At 37.2% G+C, this 23,729-nt stretch overlaps 2 protein-coding genes and 1 pseudogene across 4 annotated transcripts; 2 read left to right on the forward strand and 1 right to left on the reverse strand.

Moving 5' to 3' along the window:
- Positions 1-9,033: 9,033 nt before the first annotated feature.
- Positions 9,034-13,877, forward strand: LOC148694618 (disease resistance protein RPV1 pseudogene; annotated as a pseudogene). Its single transcript, XR_015965627.1, has 3 exons — positions 9,034-9,618; positions 10,095-11,067; positions 13,734-13,877. The product of XR_015965627.1 is annotated as a disease resistance protein RPV1 pseudogene (transcript).
- A 2,800-nt stretch (positions 13,878-16,677) lies between these two features.
- LOC137718575 (disease resistance protein RPV1) lies at positions 16,678-20,689 on the forward strand. Of its 2 annotated transcripts, XM_088698904.1 has the most exons (5): positions 16,678-17,245; positions 17,754-18,852; positions 18,964-19,275; positions 19,468-20,528; positions 20,664-20,689. In XM_088698904.1, exons 1-4 carry the CDS (start codon positions 16,743-16,745, stop codon positions 20,497-20,499), a joined length of 2,946 nt encoding a protein of 981 aa, XP_088555030.1. In that variant the 5' UTR covers positions 16,678-16,742; the 3' UTR covers positions 20,500-20,528; positions 20,664-20,689. The 2 variants fall into 2 exon arrangements, with proteins under 2 accessions (XP_088555030.1, XP_068314225.2); XM_068458124.2 differs by lacking the exon at positions 20,664-20,689 and having other exon boundaries at positions 19,468-20,593.
- A 143-nt stretch (positions 20,690-20,832) lies between these two features.
- On the reverse strand, positions 20,833-23,361 carry LOC137743912 (uncharacterized). The gene is made up of 3 exons (XM_068483840.2): positions 22,163-23,361; positions 21,676-22,092; positions 20,833-21,586 (listed from the first exon to the last, which is right to left on the reverse strand). The coding sequence occupies exons 1-3, from the start codon at positions 23,287-23,289 to the stop codon at positions 20,986-20,988; spliced, it is 2,145 nt and encodes a 714-aa protein (XP_068339941.2). The 5' UTR covers positions 23,290-23,361; the 3' UTR covers positions 20,833-20,985.
- Positions 23,362-23,729: the final 368 nt, after the last annotated feature.

A 23,729-nucleotide genomic window follows, 5' to 3' on the forward strand; every position in this document is an offset into this window, starting at 1 on the left:
AAATACGGTTTAATACATTAAGTGTAATAATACAATTTGTTGGAAATAATACAATTGGTTAGAAAATTGACAAAAAAATTTCAATTAATTGTATTACAATAGTTGGTGTGCCGGACCTTATTTTTTACACACTGAAAACTATCTCCCCTTCCTGCCTATGACATAGACATTTATGCTAATCTTCCTAGAGAAAATAGAAAATATTGAATGTGGTCCAATGTTTTAGTCGATAGGATGTTGAGTTTATATACATGCATCCCACGTTCAAAACTCTTTCTCCTCTAAACTATTGTAATAGTTTCGAACTCTTCCCTCCCCCTAATAATAGTAAATATTTATCTAAAACAAATGGAAATATTTGCTGTAGTTATTATTGTTTAAGAATGTAATTGTGTAAATTTAGAAATTGAATCCAATAACATATGAGAGATTAAATCTCTTTATGACTTTACTTATAGGGCAAGTAAATCTCATCTGATTAGCATAAATAAAGGCATAAGGCCACAAGGAAGAATAAGGCCTCGTTTGGTGTTATTTTTTCACCAAACACTTCTTCACTTTAAACTGAAGCAATAAAAAGTGTTTGGCAAAAGTTAAATATCATGCTTATCTTAAAAGTTATGGGCTCCAAACTGCTTTTAAAAGCTACTTTAATAAAAAAAGGAGTTGAACCTTTATTGAATATTTTCAATTTGTATAAAACTATCATCAATTTTTAAAAAATAACATTATTTATCATGCTACACACATTTTATCCATTGGACAACGAAGTGATCGTTGCCACATACCACTACAAACACTAACCTTGCACCATCACTGCCATTATTCCCTCCACCACCACAATCGTCACCCTACCGCCGCCGCCACCACAATCATCACCACTGCTGTCGTTGCCAACTCCCCTACCATGTCCATTTTTTTCATCATATATAGTTATATCACTTCAAAATTAAATTTTACCAAACGCTTTTACATTGTTTTGCTTAGTCACAACACTTTTAAAAATATAGTTTACCAAATGCTCAACTGCTTTATTTTATAGCTAATTATTCTTAGAGCATATCAATAACAGTTTTTTTTTTTTTTTTTTTTTTTAATTTAGAAAAAGCACATCAACCCCAACTGGTCCTATATCATTTACAACCTCTATGGCTATTGGGTCGGGCAGTGGCGAAGCCACGTGAGGGCGAGGAGTGGCGACCGCCACTCCCTTCGCCGAACAAACAAGCTTGGAGTGCTGGTTTAGCCCTTCCGTTCTTGGACTCCTGAAACGCTGTGGTTGATTTTTGGAAGTAAGCTTTGAATCACCAGCAGAGTCTCATTGGGTTCCGGCTTAAAGGCCAAAAAGGAGGTGCATAGGCAAGTTGTGTCCGTACAGTTCATGGGGCTTAGGGAGAAAGTTGTGGAAAGGGTAAGTTGAAGGAGAAAAAGGTGCAAAAGTATTGGTATTGGATTCCATTGAAGCTTCATTGTCAAGAAAATTAGTTCAGGTAAAAAAAAATAAAAAAGGTTGAAGAATTGTGTAGTGGGTTGTGGAAAAAATGGTGGCTTGATCAATTGGTGGGGGTGAGATCAAATATTTGACAAATTGGGTTCTATTCAGCAGAATGATTGCAGTATATTGGTAGCAGAAAAAGAAAAAAAAGGGAAGAACTAGGAAGTGGGTTGTTCTAATTAGCTCGATTTATGGGTGTGGATTGTGGAAAAATGGTGTCTTGATCAATTGGTGGAGGAAGATCAAAGATTTGACGAACTGGGTTTTGTTCAGCACAGTAGAGTGACAACAAGAACTTCGATGGAGAAGCACAAAGTTGAGTTAAATTGATTTGATGGGTTTGGGAAGAAATAGTAAGACTTGCAGAGAGCCAGCCACCTGGGGATATTTGTTGGAAATTCAAATCAAAACATGTTGTAAAATGTTGCTAGCCATTGTTGAAAATCAATGTCAAAGTTAGGCATGGAAAGTTAGGCAATGTTAGGTATAGTTGAATAAAAATTATTAGGTGCAATTAATGTGTTTTGTGTGGTAATAAATAATCTTAGTTTAATCATTTGGTTTGCTATAAATACCCAAGTTCTCAAGCATTGTAAATCATCCAAATCCCATTTCCCATTCTCATTTTCAGCTTGTAAGCTTTCTTATTCTATTGAGTTTGTAAACTCTCTTTTCATATATCAAAGTCCAAGTGCCTTGTTTGTCAAAGCTTGTTGCTTCCCTCCTTTCTCTATTTCTTTGTCCAATTTTATTGAGAGTGCAAGTGAGAGGTGTGATAGAGTTTGTAAACTTATCACCCACATATTTTGGTATTGAGTTAGTAAACTTTCAAATACCAACAATTGGTATCAGAGCCAGAATACCATTCTGGCAGGTGCAGCAGTTATGGCGTCCAACTTAGTGCAACTCCAAGTTCCCACATTGAAGAAAGAAAATTATGAAAGATGGTGCATCCAATTCAAAGCATTGTTTGGATCACAGGAGCTATGGGAAGTTGTCAGTAGTGGGTATGTTGTACCCACTGCCGAGCAAGAAGCCGTATATACTGCGGATCAAAGGAACACTCTCAAGGACTTACGAAAGAAGGACCAAAAGGCGCTGTATCTTCTATACCAGGGTTTGGAAGATTCAACGTTCGAGAAGGTTGCAGAAGCAACAACGAGCAAGCAAGTATGGGATACACTCAGTACAATCTACAAAGGAGTAGATCGAGTCAAGAAAGTGAGGTTACAATCACTTCGAGCAGATTTTGAAACTGCTCATATGAATGAAGGGGAGAGCATCTCCGACTATCACTCAAGGCTCATTGTGATAGTAAATCAGATGAGGAGAAATGGCGAGAGACTCGATGAAGTACGAGTTGTGGAGAAGATACTCCGGTCACTCACATCTAAGTTTGAGCATGTGGTGACTGCCATTGAGGAATCCAAGGATTTGGAGGTGATGAGCGCAGAAGAGCTACTAGGATCCCTCCTAGTTCACGAGCAACGCATTCAGAAGAATGCAAGCCCCACAACGCTAGAGCAAGCTTTGGAGTCAAAGTTGAATATTGACAAACCAAATAAAGGTCGTGGGCAGTGGAACTCACGTCGTGGGAGCTCATCCAACCGTAGCCGAGGACGAGCCCGAGGAAGAGGTCGAGGCTATGCACAAAATCAAGGTCAGTCTCAGGAGTGGAGATCTACTCGAGGAAATGCGCATATCCAGTGTCACAACTGTAAGCAATATGGACATTATGCCAATGAATGTTCACATAAAAATGGTGAGCATGTCAACATAGCAGAATCAAGTGGAAATACTGATGAAGAACTTACAGTCTTACTAGCACACCATGATTCCAGTAGCCAACAAGATGTTTGGTATTTGGACTCTGGTGCAAGCAATCACATGTGTGGAAAGAAGGAGTTTTTTTGCCGAACTCAAAAAAGGGGCCTATGGATCTGTAAGTCTTGGTGACTCCTCAAAGTTGCCAGTTGAAGGCAAATGGAAGATCAAGATCATCCAGAAGGATGGAAGAGAAGAATACATCTCCGATACCTACTACATACCAGGTATGAAGAGCAACATTCTGAGCATTGGTCAACTGCTCCAGAAAGGGTACATTATACATATGGAGAACATGCTTCTCACTCTCAGGAATGCAAGGAGAAAGCTTATTGCACGTGTTCGAATGTCAAAGAACCGGATGTTTCCGTTGAATTTGAACACAAAGATTGGAAGCTGCAACATCGGTGTAATGGAAGATGAGTCATGGAAATGGCATCTTCGATTTGGCCATCTTAATTTCAATGGCCTAAAGTTGCTGTCAAGTGGAGGAATGGTTCGTGGTCTACCCCAGATTGAAGCCACACGCCAAGTATGTGAAGGTTGTGTGATTGGCAAGCAAGCACGACTATCGTTTCCTGTTGGTGATACATGGAGAGCAAAGGCACCACTGCAGTTGGTGCACACAGATATATGTGGTCCATTGGATCCCATGTCTTATGGAGGTAATAGGTATTTTATTACCTTCATTGATGATTTCAGTAGAAAGACTTGGGTCTATTTTCTCAAGGAGAAGTCAGCTGCCCTAAAAATTTTCAAGGAGTTCAAGGCACTCACAGAGGCAGAAAGTAACCACAAGCTTGTGGCTGTGAGATCAGATAGAGGTGGAGAGTACACCTCCAATGCTTTCCAAGCATACTGCAAGGAGCAAGGAATTAGGCATCAACTTACTGCTGCCTATACCCCACAGCAAAATGGGATAGCCGAAAGAAAAAATCGAACCATCCTTGACATGACAAGGTCCATGCTTAAGGAGAAGAATTTGCCAAAAGAGTTATGGGCAGAAGCTGTAGCTTGTTCGATTTATTTGTTGAATCGATGTCCAACAAAGAGTGTCAAGAGGATGACACCACAAGAGGCTTGGAGTGGATACAAGCCGAATGTTACACACCTAAGAATTTTTGGGTGTGTTGCATATGCTCAAGTTCCAGAAGCCAAGAGGAGGAAACTTGATGATAGAGGTGAGAAGTGTGTGTTTGTGGGCTATAGTGAAGAGTCCAAGGCATACAAGCTCTACAACCCACTAACTGGCAAACTAGTGGTTAGTAGAGATGTCATCTTCAGTGAGGAAGAGACATGGACGTGGAACAACAAAGAAGTCAGTAAAGAGAAGATCGTCTCCACTGATTTTGAAGAACCAGAAGTTGTACCACCGATTGAGCAACAGCCTGCTCAAACAATCACAACAACTCCAGTGCACAGAATTGCAAGGAGTGGTCCTACATCTAGTGAGGAAAGCAGCTCCTCAACTCCAGTAAGGTTAAGGAGTCTCACAGAGATTTATGGACAAGAAGAAGAATAAGAAACCAACCTTTTCTGCTTGTATGCAGACCACGAGCCTTTCTCATTCAATGAAGCTGTGGAAGAAGATTGTTGGAAGAAAGCCATGGAAGAAGAGATCCATGCCATCGAGAAGAATGACACTTGGGAGCTGACAAAGCTCCCACCAAATCAGAAGGCTATTGGTGTCAAGTGGGTTTACAAGATCAAACGCACTGCAGATGGGAGTGTGGATCGATACAAATCAAGGCTTGTAACAAAGGGCTACAAACAGAAGTATGGAGTGGACTATGATGAAGTCTATGCTCCAGTTGCGAGACTTGACACGGTAAGATTGCTAATCTCTCTTGCCGCACATCATAAATGGAAAATTTATCAACTAGATGTCAAGTCAGCCTTCCTTAATGGAGTACTTGAGGAAGAAGTGTACGTGGAACAACCGGAAGGCTTCCAAGTACAAGGAGAAGAAGATAAGGTGTATCGTTTGAAGAAGGCTTTGTACGGCCTCAAGCAAGCACCACGAGCTTGGAACTCAAGGATCGACAACTATCTTCACCAAAATGGATTTCAGAAATGTCCATACGAGCATTCAGTTTACATGAAGAATGGTGAAAAATGGGAGTTCTTAATTATTTGTCTCTATGTAGATGATTTATTGTTTACAGGAAACAATGAGGCAATGTTCCATGAGTTCAAGCAATCCATGTTCAGTGAATTCGAGATGACTGACAATGGATTAATGTCATACTTTCTTGGCATAGAAGTGAAGCAAGAAAGTGATGGTATCTACATCTCTCAACAAAGGTACATGAGAGACATATTGAAGAAGTTCAATATGGACAAGTGCAACACTGTCAATACCCCAGTCGCAACTGGATTGAAGCTGTCCAAAGGAGGAGAGGGTGAGTTTGTAAACTCAACATTGTACAAAAGCCTCGTTGGAAGCCTAAGGTACCTTACAATCACAAGACCTGATATAGTTTATGGTGTTGGACTCGTGAGTCGATACATGGAAACACCAAGGGAGTCTCATTGGCTGGCCGCCAAGAGAATTTTGAGGTACATAAGAGGTACTCTAAACTATGATCTATTTTATAATTTTGGTGAAGATGCAAAATTATTTGGTTATTCAGATAGTGATTGGGGAGGTGACCAAGATGAAAGGAAAAGCACAACTGGCTATGTGTTTTTTCTAGGATCAACAGCTTTCTCATGGACTTCAAAGAAGCAATCAATTGTTGCTTTGTCATCATGTGAAGCCGAGTATGTTGCTGTAGCCTCAACCGTGTGTGAGGCAATTTGGTTAAGAAATCTGTTGAAGTCAGTGTGTCATCCACAAGTGGAATCGACTGTGATTCATGTAGATAACGTGTCTGCAATCAAACTTGCAAAGAATCCTGTTCAACATGGAAGGAGCAAGCACATTGATACCAGGTTCCATTTTCTAAGGGACCATGTGAAGCAAAAGACAATTGAACTTGTCTACTGTCACACCAAGGAACAAGTGGCAGACATCTTCACAAAGCCATTGCCAATTGAAACATTCCGGCTACTGCGTGAAATGCTAGGAATGAAGGCGTTTTGATTTGAGGAGGTGTGTTGGAAATTCAAATCAAAACATGTTGTAAAATGTTGCTAGCCATTGTTGAAAATCAATGTCAAAGTTAGGCATGGAAAGTTAGGCAATGTTAGGTATAGTTGAATAAAAATTATTAGGTGCAATTAATGTGTTTTGTGTGGTAATAAATAATCTTAGTTTAATCATTTGGTTTGCTATAAATACCCAAGTTCTCAAGCATTGTAAATCATCCAAATCCCATTTCCCATTCTCATTTTCAGCTTGTAAGCTTTCTTATTCTATTGAGTTTGTAAACTCTCTTTTCATATATCAAAGTCCAAGTGCCTTGTTTGTCAAAGCTTGTTGCTTCCCTCCTTTCTCTATTTCTTTGTCCAATTTTATTGAGAGTGCAAGTGAGAGGTGTGATAGAGTTTGTAAACTTATCACCCACATATTTTGGTATTGAGTTAGTAAACTTTCAAATACCAACAATATTGTGGACCATTTGATTTTTCTGGGTTTTTGACTAAATTGTCCCTTTATGGCTTTCTAATCTTTTATTTTTCTCAATCAAAGAAAGGAAGGTGAAAAATATATTGGAAAATTGGAGCCTTTATTCACTCATTAAAAAGAGAAGAGAGGTGATCTCAAGAACTCATTATACTCAATTTTAGTTTGGAAATCCTATCTACTTTGACCAAGTTCAAATAAATTCAATAATAACTTAGAAAAATTAGGCTAAAACTCTAGTTGTGTACACATTAAAAATAGAAGAGAGGTGATCTCAAGAACTCATTATACTCAATTTTAGTTTGGAAATCCTATCTACTTTGACCAAGTTCAAATAAATTCAATAATAACTTAGAAAAATTAGGCTAAAACTCTAGTTGTGTACATCAATTTGGTTGAGCTTGAATAACAAGTTACGAGGAATTTTGCCCCTCTCCAATGTGAAAGCAACCGCTTCGATTGAACTTTGTACTCTTTTGAATTTCGCCCCCATCCCTCGGTAAATCCTGACTTCGCCACTAGGGTCGGGTATGTCATCACTGATTCAATTTCTGCAACAGTGGCCATATAACTCAGGTTGCCCATCATGTTCCCGTAAAATGTTGGACATCATTAATTAGCATAACATTCATGATTCTATATATTTTGCCCGAATTTAGACTCTTCCTGCACTTGTTCTGTTTTGTCAACAGTGTCTGTATGACTTGGGTTGTCCACGATGTTTTTGGAAAGCATTTGACATAATTATCTACACTAGCCTTCATGCACGCGCTCGCACGTATAGAAGACATTTTTTGAATCACAGTATGATATGCGCGACTTACACGTTTTAAATTACTTATATGCGTGGATTGACAAAAGGAAAGTCAAATATTTGAAGTAAATGAATAATCTTAGATCATGCTAGAAAAAACCCCTCACAAACCAATCAAAGTAGCTGAATTTACATAATAAAGTCGGTCTTTCAATTTACATCTACATTCTGTTAAATTTACAATAAGAATAGAGAAAATAATATTTAATAAACAATTGTCTATGATAGATTGGAACATAACAAGAATAATAGTGCAAGGCCTTGTTTGCTAATATTTCGGGTGGTTTGGTGGATTGGTCCTCTCATCATATTTCCTCTTTCCAAAACGTAGTTTACTTGCTTACTTGTTCGAGTAAGAGGCCTGAACCATAGACATATGATATTTCCGAATAAAAGTTCTTTAGAAAGATCTTTTGTTTTGTGGTAGCTTGCTCTGGTTTCTTTACGAAACAATTGGAAAAAGATGGAGCGCGAATAATGACCTCCCTAAAAGAAAATAAAACATTTCAATGGTAGATTTGGAAAACCAAAAAAAAAGAGTGCAAATGGAGAATTGAGTGCGAAATTCACCTCCCTTTTTACACAAGGGTTGATAAAGCATCATCTCTTTAAGTAGTAGCATAGGAAGCCTTCTTTAATCTTATATGCTGCAATTTTTTCAAGACACAAATGATTAAGAGCATTTACCTCTGCATTTGAGATTATGTTTTTATCTCACTCCACTTGAATATATCAGTTGTAAATTGTAACAAAACAAATACTAATCCCAAAATATCAACCCACGATTAGGATTGATGTGCTCTTAATCTTATTATACAACAACAAAAACAAAGTCTTATTCTACTAAATGGGGTAGGCCGTATGAATTATGGAACGTCACAACGCTAGATTTTGCGCCAAGTCTTCCACTTTTAGTGTTAGTATAATGTACTCAAATTTCCTATGCTTATTTGGACATTAAGAAGAATGATTGGCTGTTGAAAGAAGAGCAGGAGCTCCTGATGAATTGAACAAGTGCCCAATCACCATTGCACACCTGCCCAAAAAGAATTAAAGAATTAAAACATAGAACCAACATCACCCCGCTTGTTCCAACACTTGTCGATTTTAATTAGGTTTTTAGCGGGAGCTCCAACTCTTCTTTCAACAGCAAGTCATTGTTCTTACTTTAATCAATCATACATACATTATATTCCAGTGGTGAAACATAAAAAATAAAAATAAAAATAATAATATTAATATTAATTAATTATTGAACAACTAAGTTTTTTGTTTGAATTGTATTAACTATTAAACACCAGAATTATACATCTTGAGTACGGTTTGGTTTTCCAATTGGTTGGCTTTTCTATGAGTTGACCCTCCTTCCTTAAGTAGCCTGCCAATTGAGATTTTGCAGCTCTCTCCCATAACAATGAGTACCAGGACACAGCATGAAGCATCCTCCTCATCGAAACGTTGGATGCACGACGTGTTCTTGAGCTTCAGAGGCGAAGACACACGGAACGGCTTCACAGGCCACCTCTGCATGACACTGAAAGAGGCTGGAGTCAACGTGTTTATAGACAACCAGCTAAGAAGAGGGGAAGAAATAACAGCAGAACTGGTGCAGGCAATCCGAGGGTCTAGGATTTCCGTCGTCGTCTTCTCAAAGAGGTATGCAGATTCAAGCTGGTGTCTTCAGGAGCTTGTGGAGATCATGGAGTGTAGGAGAAGACTTGGACAAATAGTCTTGCCAGTATTCTACGATGTCGATCCTTCACATGTCAGGAAACAGACTAGTGCTAGTTTTGCACAAGCATTTCAGAAACATGAAGAATGCTTCCATGAAGATACAGATAAGGTAGCGAGGTGGAGAGCTGCTCTTACGGAAGCTTCAAATTTGTCCGGTTGGGATCTCAAAAACACTGCAAATGGGTAATAATTCTTTAACTTGTCAATCTTCTTTTACTGCTATATAATAAAACCTTAAATAAAATTTGATTCCCTAGTTCAAGATCCATCATTTTGATTCATAAAATCATTCACCTCCCGATTCAAGGATCTCTTAAGAGAGCCGAACCATTTCTTCTGACTCTTTCAAATTTGATAAATGTTGGATAAGATAGTTCTATGATTCAGATTATCATTTCCTATTTGATTCCTTTGAATTCCATATTCGAAGTTGTGATCGGATCTATCCATTAAAAAGAATCGATTCAATACATTTCTTATGTACCCATACGTGCTATATTGGATTTGAATCAGATTTCGGAGCAATCTATATTGATTCACTGCCTCCATTATGTTGTTGCTAGCAAATACCACTATTTTTTGTTTTTCTCTAATTGATCTATAGCCAGAATGTGTACTGCATAGCGAGTCTTAGTTGTGCTTCTAAATCTAATTGACAGGCATGAGGCGCAGTTTATCAGAAGAATTATTGGCGAGATCACTAAGCAACTCGATACCACGTACTTAAATGTAGCTGTCTACCAAGTGGGAATAGATTCTCGGGTGAACGAGATTAACAGCTTAGACGGGGGATCATACGATGTTCAAATGGTCGGAATTTGGGGCATGGGTGGAATGGGGAAAACATCAGTTGCAAAAGCCATCTATAACAAGTTCTACCATAGCTTTGAGTGCAAAAGTTTCCTTGCAAATGTTAGGGAAATTGCAAAGGAATCGAATGGCATGACGAATTTGCAAGAAAAGCTTCTTTCTGATATCTTCAAACCAACCAAGGTGGAGGTTGGTGATGTTCATAGAGGTATTAATCTGATAAAAGAAAAACTTCGAAGCAGAGAGGTACTGGTCATAATTGACGATGTAGATCATGTGGACCAATTAAATGCTTTAGCTATAGCCCGGGACTCCTTTGGTCGAGGAAGTAAAATTTTTATTACAACCAGAGATCGACACCTACTGGAGCAAGTTGAAGTTAATATAATATATCTGGCTCGAAAAATGAAGGAAGAAGAAGCTCTTGAGCTCTTTAGTTGGCATGCCTTTCGAAATCCCTGTCCTAATGAAGAATACAGTGAACTGACAAGAAGTGTTCTTGGTTACTGTGGAGGTTTACCGCTTGCTCTTGAAGTTTTAGGTTCTTTTCTGTTTAAAAGAAGCTTAAGAGATTGGACAAGCACATTGAAGAAGTTGGAAAAAATTCCTCGTTTTGAAATTCAAGAAAAGCTTAAAATAAGCTTTGATGCACTAAGTGATGAGGATGAGAGGGAAATATTCCTTGATATATCTTGTTTCTTCATAGGAATGGACAGGAACTATATCACAAGGATCTTGGACGGTTGTGGGTTTTTTGCAGAAATCGGAATTAGTGTCCTCCTTCAACGATGCCTTGTAACTGTCGATGAGAAAAACTCTCCAGCTTTTTTTTTTTTTTTTTTTTTTGGAAGTTCTTTTGGCTTTTGAAATCTCTCCAGCTTTGTTTCTTGATAGTTAATGGAAGAGGATCCTCTCCTGAGCTCAGGATGAGAATCCTCCTGACCAGTTCATCCGAACCGTTAGTCTTCTAAAATTATAATAATTACAACCGTTAGATTAAATTTGAACAGTCCGGATGGGCTGGTCAGAAGGATCCCCATCCTGAGCTCAGGAGAGGATCCTCTTCCATAGCTGATACCCTGCATGTGTGTACCAAAACAAAAGGATAGAAAGAGTTACCAAAATGAGTATATGAGACTTTTTTTTTTTAACTAGTAAAAAAATGTGGAAGAGACCACATAAATAGATTTTAGGAACTTTAATGAAAAGATTACAGTATTGTTCACTTTAACGAAAAACCACATTTTTACACTAAAAAGTCAATCCTGAGACTACTTACTTTACCCTTTATTTTGTCATTATCGTTAAAACTCAAAATTTTCAAGACATTTTCATTAGTTTTCCTTAGATTTTACTAGGGTCAAGTTATTTGAAATTGATTCTACAAAAATGGTCGAGAATTGATTGAACTAATTTTACAAAAATAGATGAGGATGGGTTGATGCAAAAATGGTCAACGACTGATTGAACTGATTTTGCAAAAATGGTTGAGGGTGGATTGAATGATTCTGTGAAAATGGTCGAAGATAGGTTGAACTAATTCTGCAAAAATGGTTGAGGATGGGTTGAACTGATTCTACAAAAAAAAATGGTCGAGGACATGCTAAACTGATTCTGCAAAAAAAATGCTCAAAGACCGGTTGAACTGATTCTGCAAAAATAGTTGAGGACAGGTTGAACAGATTCTGTAAAAATGTTCAAAGACAGGTTGAACTGATTCTGCAAAAATGGCCGATGACGGGTTAAATGATTCTGCAAAAATAGCCGAGGACGAGGACTAATTAAACTGATTCTGCAAAAATGGTCGAAGACGGATTGAATTGATTCGGTAAAAATGATCGAAGACTGATTGAACTGATTATGCAAAAATGGTTGAGGACGGATTGAACTGACTATGCAAAAATAGTCGTGGACGGGTTGAACTAATTCTAGTAATAAATGATACAAACTAATTCTGCATATAGTTTCACAACTGATTCGGCATAAATAGTTGAGGATGGATTGAGCTTATGACACATATTAATTTTGTTGGAGCTGTGAGGGTTGAGTTCTATTAACAGACCTAAAGCCTTAGGGATGTGACTAATATTTTAAAACATTGTTTTCATGTTTATGGGATGGGTTTTAATTGTTTTTATGTTTTTGTTTCTCATTGACATGTTTAAAAACTAATGGAGTTTTTTGACATATAACAAAAGTTTTTATCTTTATTTATAAAGCTCCCATAAAAATACTACAAAAAGAGAAGAAAAAAAATAGAAGGAACAGCAATTTAAAGAATGCACATAATGGATGTCAATTTTACCCCAAAAAAAATACAAAAATACAAAAAGCACAATGGATTTTGCATCACGAATATTCCAATGCACTTATGAGCGTCCCCTTTATAAGAAAAAATTTTAGTGTACCGAAAATACGGTTTAATACATTAAGTGTAATAATACAATTGGTTAGAAGATTGACAAAAAAATTTCAATTAATTGTATTACAATAGTTGGTGTGCCGGACCTTATTTTTTACACACTGAAAACTATCTCCCCTTCCTGCCTATGACATAGACATTTATGCTAATCTTCCTAGAGAAAATAGAAAATATTGAATGTGGTCCAATGTTTTAGTCGATAGGATGTTGAGTTTATATACATGCATCTCACGTTCAAAACTCTTTCTCCTCTAAACTATTGTAATAGTTTCGAACTCTTCCCTCCCCTAATAATAGTAAATATTTATCTAAAACAAATGGAAATATTTGCTGTAGTTATTATTGTTTAAGAATGTAATTGTGTAAATTTAGAAATTGAATCCAATAACATATGAGAGATTAAATCTCTTTATGACTTTACTTATAGGGCAAGTAAATCTCATCTGATTAGCATAAATAAAGGCATAAGGCCACAAGGAAGAATAAGGCCTTGTTTGGTGTTATTTTTTCACCAAACACTTCTTCACTTTAAACTGAAGCAATAAAAAGTGTTTGGCAAAAGTTAAATATCATGCTTATCTTAAAAGTTATGGGCTCCAAACTGCTTTTAAAAGCTACTTTAATAAAAAAAAGGAGTTGAACTTTTATTGAATATTTTCAATTTGTATAAAACTATCATCAATTTTTTAAAAATAACATTATTTATCATGCTACACACATTTTATCCATTGGACAACAAAGTGATCGTTGCCACATACCACTACAAACACTAACCTTGCACCATCACTGCCATTATTCCCTCCACCACCACAATCGTCACCCTACCGCCGCCGCCACCACAATCATTACCACTGCTGTCGTTGCCAACTCCCCTACCATGTCCATTTTTTTCATCATATATAGTTATATCACTTCAAAATTAAATTTTACCAAACGCTTTTACATTGTTTTGCTTAGTCACAACACTTTTAAAAATATAGTTTACCAAATGCTCAACTGCTTTATTTTATAGCTAATTATTCTTAGAGCATATCAATAACAGTTTTTGTTTTTTTTTTTAATTTAGAAAAAGCACATCAACCCCAACTGGTCCTATATCATTTACAACCTCTATGGCTATTGGGTCGGGCAGTGGCGAAGCCACGTGAGGGCGAGGAGTGGCGACCGCCACTCCCTTCGCCGAACAAACAAGCTTGGAGCGCTGGTTTAGCCCTTTCGTTCTTGGACTCCTGAAACGCTGTGGTTGATTTTTGGAAGTAAGCCTTGAATCACCAGCAGAGTCTCATTGGGTTCCGGCTTAAAGGCCAAAAAGGAGGTGCATAGGCAAGTTGTGTCCGTACAGTTCATGGGGCTTAGGGAGAAAGTTGTGGAAATGGTAAGTTGAAGGAGAAAAAGGTGCAAAAGTATTGGTATTGGATTCCATTGAAGCTTCATTGTCAAGAAAATTAGTTCAGGTAAAGAAAAATAAAAAAGGTTGAAGAATTGTGTAGTGGGTTGTGGAAAAAATGGTGGCTTGATTAATTGGTGGGGGTGAGATCAAATATTTGACAAATTGGGTTCTATTCAGCAGAATGATTGCAGTATATTGGTAGCAGAAAAAGAAAAAAAAGGGAAGAACTAGGAAGTGGGTTGTTCTAATTAGCTCGATTTATGGGTGTGGATTGTGGAAAAATGGTGTCTTGATCAATTGGTGGAGGAAGATCAAAGATTTGACGAACTGGGTTTTGTTCAGCACAGTAGAGTGACAACAAGAACTTCGATGGAGAAGCACAAAGTTGAGTTAAATTGATTTGATGGGTTTGGGAAGAAATAGTAAGACTTGCAGAGAGCCAGCCACCTGGGGATATTGTGGACCATTTGATTTTTCTGGGTTTTTGACTAAATTGTCCCTTTATGGCTTTCTAATCTTTTATTTTTCTCAATCAAAGAAAGGAAGGTGAAAAATATATTGGAAAATTGGAGCCTTTATTCACTCATTAAAAAGAGAAGAGAGGTGATCTCAAGAACTCATTATACTCAATTTTAGTTTGGAAATCCTATCTACTTTGACCAAGTTCAAATAAATTCAATAATAACTTAGAAAAATTAGGCTAAAACTCTAGTTGTGTACACATTAAAAATAGAAGAGAGGTGATCTCAAGAACTCATTATACTCAATTTTAGTTTGGAAATCCTATCTACTTTGACCAAGTTCAAATAAATTCAATAATAACTTAGAAAAATTAGGCTAAAACTCTAGTTGTGTACATCAATTTGGTTGAGCTTGAATAACAAGTTACGAGGAATTTTGCCCCTCTCCAATGTGAAAGCAACCGCTTCGATTGAACTTTGTACTCTTTTGAATTTCGCCCCCATCCCTCGGTAAATCCTGACTTCGCCACTGGGGTCGGGTATGTCATCACTGATTCAATTTCATCAACAGTGGCCATATAACTCAGGTTGCCCATGATGTTCCCGTAAAATGTTGGACATCATTAATTAGCATAACATTCATGATTCTATATATTTTGCCCGAATTTAGACTCTTCCTGCACTTGTTCTGTTTTGTCAACAGTGTCTGTATGACTTGGGTTGTCCACGATGTTTTTGGAAAGCATTTGACATAATTATCTACACTAGCCTTCATGCACGCGCTCGCACGTATAGAAGACATTTTTTGAATCACAGTATGATATGCGCGACTTACACGTTTTAAATTACTTATATGCGTGGATTGACAAAAGGAAAGTCAAATATTTGAAGTAAATGAATAATCTTAGATCATGCTAGAAAAAACCCCTCACAAACCAATCAAAGTAGCTGAATTTACATAATAAAATCGGTCTTTCAATTTCCATCTACATTCTATTAAATTTACAATAAGAATAGAGAAAATAATATTTAATAAACAATTGTCTATAGTAGATTGGAACATAACAAGAATAATAGTGCAAGGCCTTGTTTGCTAATATTTCGGGTGGTTTGGTGGATTGGTCCTCTCATCATATTTCCTCCTTCCAAAACGTAGTTTACTTGCTTACTTGTTCGAGTAAGAGGCCTGAACCATAGACATATGATATTTCCGAATAAAAGTTCTTTAGAAAGATCTTTTGTTTTGTGGTAGCTTGCTCTAGTTTCTTTACGAAACAATTGGAAAAAGATGGAGCGCGAATAATGACCTCCCTAAAAGAAAATAAAACATTTCAATGGTAGATTTGGAAAACCAAAAAAAAAGAGTGCAAATGGAGAATTGAGTGCGAAATTCACCTCCCTTTTTACACAAGGGTTGATAAAGCATCATCTCTTTAAGTAGTAGCATAGGAAGCCTTCTTTAATCTTATATGCTGCAATTTTTTCAAGACACAAATGATTAAGAGCATTTACCTCTGCATTTATCTCGCTCCACTTGAATATATCAGTTGTAAATTGTAACAAAACAAATACTAATCCCAAAATATCAACCCACGATTAGGATTGATGTGCTCTTAATCTTATTATACAACAACAAAAACAAAGTCTTATTCTACTAAATGGGGTAGGCCGTATGAATTCTAGAACGTCACAACGCTAGGTTTTGCGCCAAGTCTTCCACTTTTAATGTTAGTATAATGTACTCAAATTTCCTATGCTTATTTGGACATTAAGAAGAATGATTGGCTGTTGAAAGAAGAGCAGGAGCTCTTGATGAATTGAACAAGTGCCCAATCACCATTGCACACCTGCCCAAAAAAAATTAAAGAATTAAAACTTAGAACCAACATCACCCCGCTTGTTCCAACACTTGTCGATTTTAATTAGGTTTTTAGCGGGAGCTCCAACTCTTCTTTCAACAGCAAGTCATTGTTCTTACTTTAATCAATCATACATACATTATATTCCAGTGGTGAAACATAAAAAAAAAAATAATAATAATAATATTAATATTAATTAATTATTGAACAACTAAGTTTTTTGTTTGAATTGTATTAACTATTAAACACCAGAATTATACATCTTGAGTACGGTTTGGTTTTCCAATTGGTTGGCTTTTCTATGAGTTGACCCTCCTTCCTTAAGTAGCCTGCCAATTGAGATTTTGCAGCTCTCTCCCATAACAATGAGTACCAGGACACAGCATGAAGCATCCTCCTCATCGAAACGTTGGATGCACGACGTGTTCTTGAGCTTCAGAGGCGAAGACACACGGAACGGCTTCACAGGCCACCTCTGCATGACACTGAAAGAGGCCGGAGTCAACGTGTTTATTGACAACCAGCTAAGAGGAGGGGAAGAAATAACAGCAGAACTGGTGCAGGCAATCCGAGGGTCTAGGATTTCCATCGTCGTCTTCTCAAAGAGGTATGCAGATTCAAGCTGGTGTCTTCAGGAGCTTGTGGAGATCATGGAGTGTAGGAGAAGACTTGGACAAATAGTCTTGCCAGTATTCTACGATGTCGATCCTTCACATGTCAGGAAACAGACTAGTGCTAGTTTTGCACAAGCATTTCAGAAACATGAAGAATGCTTCCATGAAGATACAGATAAGGTAGCGAGGTGGAGAGCTGCTCTTACGGAAGCTTCAAATTTGTCCGGTTGGGATCTTAAAAACACTGCAAACGGGTAATAACTCTTTAACTTATCAATCTTCTTTTACTGCTTATCTTATCGACCTTATTAACATGAGTGAATAAGGTCGATAAAACCTTAAATAAAATTTGATTCCCTAGTTCAAGATCCATCATTTTGATTCATTAAATCATTCACCTCCCGATCATGGATCTCTTAAGAGAACGGAACCATTTCTTCTGACTCCTTCAAATTTGATAAATGTTGGATAACATAGTTCTATGATTCAGATTATCATTTCCTATTTGATTCCTTTGAATTCCATATTCAAAGTTGTGATTGGATCTATCCATTAAAAAGAATCGATTCAATACATTTCTTATGTACCCGTACGTGCTATATTGAATTTGAATCAAATTTCGGATCAATCTATATTGATTGACTGCCTCCATTATGTTGTTGCTAGCAAATACCACTATTTTTTGTTTTTCTCTAAGCGATCTATAGCCGGAATGTGTACTGCATAGCGAGCCTTAGTTGTGCTTCTAAATCTAATTGACAGGCACGAGGCGCTGTTTATCAGAAGAATTATTGGCGAGATCACTAAGCAACTCGATACCACATACTTAAATGTAGCTGTCTACCAAGTTGGAATAGATTCTCGGGTGAACGAGATTAACAGCTTAGACAGGGGATCATACGATGTTCAAGTGGTCGGAATTTGGGGTATGGGTGGAATGGGGAAAACATCAGTTGCAAAAGCCATCTATAACAAGTTCTACCATAGCTTTGTGTACAAAAGTTTCCTTGGAAATGTTAGGGAAACTGCAAAGGAATTGAATGGCATGACGAATTTGCAAGAAAAGCTTCTTTCTGATATCTTCAAACCAACCAAGATGGAGGTTGGTGATGTTCATAGAGGTATTAATGTGATAAAAGAAAAACTTAGAAGCAGAGCGGTACTGGTCATAATTGACGATGTAGATGATGTGGACCAACTAAATGCTTTAGCTATAGCCCGGGACTCCTTTGGTCGAGGAAGTAAAATTTTTATTACAACCAGAGATCGACACCTACTGGAGCAAGTTGAAGTCAATATAATATATCTGGCTCGAAAAATGAAGGAAGAAGAAGCTCTTGAGCTCTTTAGTTGGCATGCCTTTCGAAATCCCTGTCCTAATGAAGAATACAGTGAACTGACAAGAAGTGTTCTTGGTTACTGTGGAGGTTTACCGCTTGCTCTTGAAGTTTTAGGTTCTTTTCTGTTTAAAAGAAGCTTAAGAGATTGGACAAGCACATTGAAGAAGTTGGAAAAAATTCCTCGTTTTGAAATTCAAGAAAAGCTTAAAATAAGCTTTGATGCACTAAGTGATGAGGATGAGAGGGAAATATTCCTTGATATATCTTGTTTCTTCATAGGAATGGACAGGAACTATGTCACAAGGATCCTGGACGGTTGTGGGTTTTTTGCAGAAATTGGAATTAGTGTCCTCCTGCAACGATGCCTTGTAACTGTCGATGAGAAAAACAAGCTCGTGATGCATGATCTACTTCGAGACATGGGCAGAGAAATCGTGCGTGCAAAATTTCCAAACCACCCTGGCAGGTGTAGTAGATTGTGGTGCCAAGAAGATGCAATAGGTGTACTAACGGACAAATCTGTAAGTACTTGATTCCATACAATACAAGAGAATAACAACTGCAGATGTTTGTATGTAATTCATTTTTGCACATATGCACTAACCTGTTCCTTATTCACTGTTTTTTATTAGGGAACAGAAGAAATTGAAGGACTCGCTCTAAATTTGCTAAGACCAGACAAAGCTAATTTCAATATGAAAGCTTTTAAAAAGATGAAGAGTCTGAGATTGCTCCAACTTAATCGTGTACAGCTCACTGGAGAGTACAAACATCTTTCCGAAAAGTTAAGATGGATTTGCTGGCGAGGATTCCCTCTAAAGTTCATACCAAAAAAAGCATTAAATCAATTAAGAAGCCTAGTTTCTATCGACCTACAGTACAGCAACCTCAGACAGTTCGACCTACGGTGCAGCAACCTCAGACAGTTTTGGGAGCATTCTATGGTATACTATCATAACCTTAACCAAGCCATTGATTGTTCCTTCGAGTTTTACGCCTAGACACTCTTCCTCTTCCTTTTGATTTCAGGTGGCTTAGATTGAAATTTTAATGGATGAAAAAAATAGAAACTCATTGGCAGATGACGATCAAGTTATCTATTTTGATTTTTGTTTTCTTTTGGGTTTGTCTTGCAGTTGCTCGAGAAGTTGAAGATTCTGAATCTCAGCCATTCCTACTTCCTAAAACAATTGCCAAACTTCTCAAAACTCCCAAATCTCGAGTATTTGGTACTCAAGGGCTGCAAGAGCTTGCTCGAGATTCACCACTCTGTAGGATGTCTTGAAAGACTTGCTTTGGTAAATCTCAAAGACTGCATAATGCTCAAGGATCTTCCAAAGAGTTTCTATAAGTTGAAACACGTTGAAACTCTTGTTCTTTCTGGCTGTTCAAGATTTCAAAACTTGGTTGCGGATATAGGAGAGATGGTATCATTGACAACTCTTCTTATAGATAACACGGCCATAGAAGAATTACCATATTCTTCCATAGCACGGTTGAAGAACCTGACACGTTTATCTCTATGTGGTCTGAAACTTATAGAACCCAACCCTTCCGTTTGGCCTTTGGTATTGACAAGAGAATATCCTACTCTATTAGATGGCTTAATTTCTTCCAGGCATTTCGAGACGCAATCGTTTCATATCCTTCCGAGGAATCATGAGCGCAAGACAACGGGTGGAGATGGTGTCATTATCCCCCCTGGAGATGATGTTGCCAATTGGTTCACAAATGTCGACAATGAGGGTGATCGAGTCTGTTTCCAAGTGCCTCAAACCACTGGTTCTAACTTAAAATCGTTGACGTTGTGCACCGTTTATTCTTCATCATTACACAAGGACGCACCTCTTAATCATTTTGCTATATTTATTACGAATCATACCAAGATCACCAGCTTCGTTGTCCGGCCAATGGATCCCTACACAATAACTTCAAATGAAGTCATTTGGCAAAGACATTTATCAAACAAGGAGCTCAGTTTGGAAAGGGGAGACTCCATTGAGGTTTATATTGTGATGGGATCTGGTTTCAGGGTGACGAAAACGGGGGTATATCTCGTATGGGATCCCGAATTGATCAACGAAAATGTGATTGAGTTCGAGCCTATCCCATATGCTTATTTCCGTAGTGACGTGGAGTATGAGGCAGGACCAAGTCATGTCTCATGAGTTGAGAATCGACCACCCGAGGAGTTGAGGTACGTATGATGATCACCCCACTATTCAAAGGAGTACATGATAGGTGCATTATTTATCATATTTTCATATTAATTATCCCCAAGTTTTGTTAAGGAATTGGTCTTAAAAGAGCCTTATTACTTTCCTTTTCTCAGTTTCAGCCATTCTGTGCACTTAGGACTAGGATGCATGGACACGGACACGGATACGGCGATACGATACGATACGACACGGGGACACGTCAAATTTCTAAAAATGAAGACACGATACGTCAAGGATACGGCAATTAAAAATATATATAAATAAATAAATATATCTAAAATATTATAAAATAAACATTCAAATTTATTACTCAAGTTTAAATTTATTTCAATAAACTCCTAACAATTAGAAAGATAGTCCATCCAACAAGCAATTAGTCTTCAAACTTGAAAAATTAAAATGAAAATCCAAACGAAAATTAAAAAAAGCAAAGTCTCATTCAACTTCCACATTCATGATGTCTCCTCCAGTAACTAAAGTAGTCTCCAATGACGGTTCATCAAGTGAAAGGTTAGCTATTTCAAGCATCCCGACACTTTCTTCACCCAAGTTTTCAAAGCCATCTCCTCCAACATCCCACAATTGAGTAATACCTTCCTTGTAGGTTGAGCTATTCCTTGATAAAAGACGAAGATTATTATGCACAAATACCAAATCCTCAGCTCTTTGTGGTGTAATCTTGTTCCTTCTTAAAGAGTGAACAAAACTATAAGTGCTCCAATTTCTTTCACAACAAGAGGAGGAACAAGGTTGTCCAAGTAGCTTCAACGCTATGGATTGGAGACTAGGTGTAGAAGCTCCATGGACAATCCACCACATCACTGGTTCCAAATGAAATCTATCATTCATAGAATCAATAGCTCCAAAGTCATTCAAGCACATAGAGAAAGAGGCATACTCCACATTGATATTTCTTCTAATTTCCTCATTGGAAAAGTATCTCTCAAAGCACTTTTTCCTTTCAATTGTAAGTTCAACATCTCGGTGTGGAGCAAGACGACTAGGGTCTTCTTGGAGCCATTCTGAACTATAATACCTAAAATAAAAGAAATAACAGTTTAAAAATGTACTCATAACTAAAAATTAATCTAGAAGAATTTATAAGTAAGTTAGCAAAATCATTACCTTGGATTTAATGAATGTGCCAAACAATGAAGTGGTGTGCTACTTTTAGTCCATCGCTCCAATAAAATGCGATACACCGCATCAAAAAAGCTGCTTTTTTCATGTAATGCCTTGCGCTCATTCCTGTATATAGCAGCTTTCACCTTTTCAATCATAGCATCCCACCACTCATACACCAAGTGAAGACAAGGTTTATCTGTGTCAGCCATTCTAATAACCTCATATATTGGAGCTGTAAAGAAAAGAATATAATCAATCTTCTCCCAAAAATCCTCATCCAATATCTTTTGCTTCACCATCATTGCTTTAACCAAATCATCTTCTTTGTACAAAGCCCAATTCGGGCTAATCACCATTTGTTGTAAACCTTCCTTTATTTCCTTCAATCTTCTAAGCATCACAAGTGTGGAAGCAAATCTGAAAAATTTAAAAATTAGGACAACTTATAATTAAATAAGGAAAAAAAAAAAAAGTGGAGAAAACAAACCTTGTTTCGGCAATGGAAAGTAACTTTAGTTTGCAATGTTCATTAAACATGGACAATCTCATGCTATGGTTCATAATAAAATTTTTTATGGACCAAGCATCACTAGCAATAGTTGAAATCCAATTGCAGTCCTCGTAGGAAACTTCTGTTTGTTTCGGAGTACATATACTCTTCAAAGCAAGATTAAGAGTGTGAACAACACAGGGTGTCCAAAAGATATGGGGATAGTGGGCCTCAATAAGTAACCCAGCAGCTTTACAAACAGGGGCATTATCAGTGATCACTTGAACAACATTTTCATGACCAATTTCTTTAATAGCTTCTGTAAGAAAGTTGGCAATACAACGCTTGTCTTTGTATTCACCTTCACAATTAATTGCTCTCAAGAACATTGGCCCACTTTCACAAGCTGCCATAATATTAATAAGTGGTCTCCTTTGAGCATCTGTCCAACCATCACTGCAAACACTTACACCTTTAGTGCTCCATGTGCGCTTGATTGGTTGGAGGCACCGCTCAATGTGACTCTTCTCTTGTTGCAGAAGAGTAGTTCTCAGTGCGTTGTAACTTGGTGGAACATACCCTGGAAGTGTAGAAGCACGAACATATGAGTTCCGATAGTGCGGATTTCTTGCAAGGTTAAATGATAAGCCACCTGTATAAAACATCCTTGCAACTTCGGCATCACATTGATCTCGAGCCTCCTTGTTAAAAGCTTTACTGAGAGGCCCACTTATTCCCTTTCTCTTCTTTGGATCAAGATTTGTTTCAGGTAGATCATAACAGAATGAACCAGTATTGGGCAACGAAACATGTTTAGGAGCAGAACTCTTCAACTTGTATTCACACTCTCGAACTAACTTATTCATTTCCGCAAGAGTTTCATCAGTAACCTTGTTGCAAGGCGCGATCCCATTTCCAGACATTTTTAACAAATGAAACTTGACCCTAGAGTAGGATCCTTTATAAGTTTTTTGACAATAATTGCACTCAAATTTAGTATTTCCTCCTCCTCTATTTCCCACTTTTTCGAGCTTTTTGACATACTTCCACAGCGGAGCATTATAATTTTCAACAATCTCATCCAGATTAGCATTATCATTCACATGATTATCAGGGTGATTCATCTTCCTAAATTAACAAACATATAAACAATAAAAGTCAATTCATCGTATAATCGTATAGACAAAGACTAATACATGAAAAATTTATATTAACTTAAGAAATAAAAAATGCATCATGAAAGCATATACATAAAATATTATAATCTAAATATCTAGAACACTGTATTCCCAATTTACATAACAGATTAAGCTAAATATCATAAAAGTACAATAATATCTAGAACAATGTATTATAATCTAAATATCATGAAAGGCTCCAATAGAAAAATGTTGGCGTAAGGATATATGGAGGCCCTTTTTATTATATTATATACAAAAAGCAAAAGAATATAAACAAAAGCTTTGAGTGCTTCCACGGACAGTGCCACAAAGCTGCATTCATTCGACTACTATATTAATTTAATATATTATATACAAAAAGCAAAAGCCCTTTTTCCAACCTA

This window comes from Pyrus communis, chromosome 8 (assembly GCF_041283825.1).
Source record: "Pyrus communis isolate YQ-2024b chromosome 8, ASM4128382v1, whole genome shotgun sequence".
Lineage (NCBI taxonomy): Eukaryota > Viridiplantae > Streptophyta > Magnoliopsida > Rosales > Rosaceae > Pyrus > Pyrus communis.

What these genes read in the sequence shown, in the direction of transcription:
- LOC137718575 (XM_088698904.1), top strand. Translation starts at nt 16,743, where the DNA reads ATGAGTACCAGGACACAGCATGAAGCATCCTCCTCATCGAAACGTTGG. An exon ending in CTTAAAAACACTGCAAACGG is followed by an intron (nt 17,246 to 17,753) that starts GTAATAACTCTT and finishes TCTAATTGACAG; the next exon opens with GCACGAGGCGCTGTTTATCA. An exon ending in AGTTTTGGGAGCATTCTATG is followed by an intron (nt 19,276 to 19,467) that starts GTATACTATCAT and finishes TTTGTCTTGCAG; the next exon opens with TTGCTCGAGAAGTTGAAGAT.
- LOC137743912 (XM_068483840.2), bottom strand. Translation starts at nt 23,289, where the DNA reads ATGAATCACCCTGATAATCATGTGAATGATAATGCTAATCTGGATGAG. An exon ending in CTTTCCATTGCCGAAACAAG is followed by an intron (nt 22,093 to 22,162) that starts GTTTGTTTTCTC and finishes TAAATTTTTCAG; the next exon opens with ATTTGCTTCCACACTTGTGA. An exon ending in GCACATTCATTAAATCCAAG is followed by an intron (nt 21,587 to 21,675) that starts GTAATGATTTTG and finishes CTTTTATTTTAG; the next exon opens with GTATTATAGTTCAGAATGGC.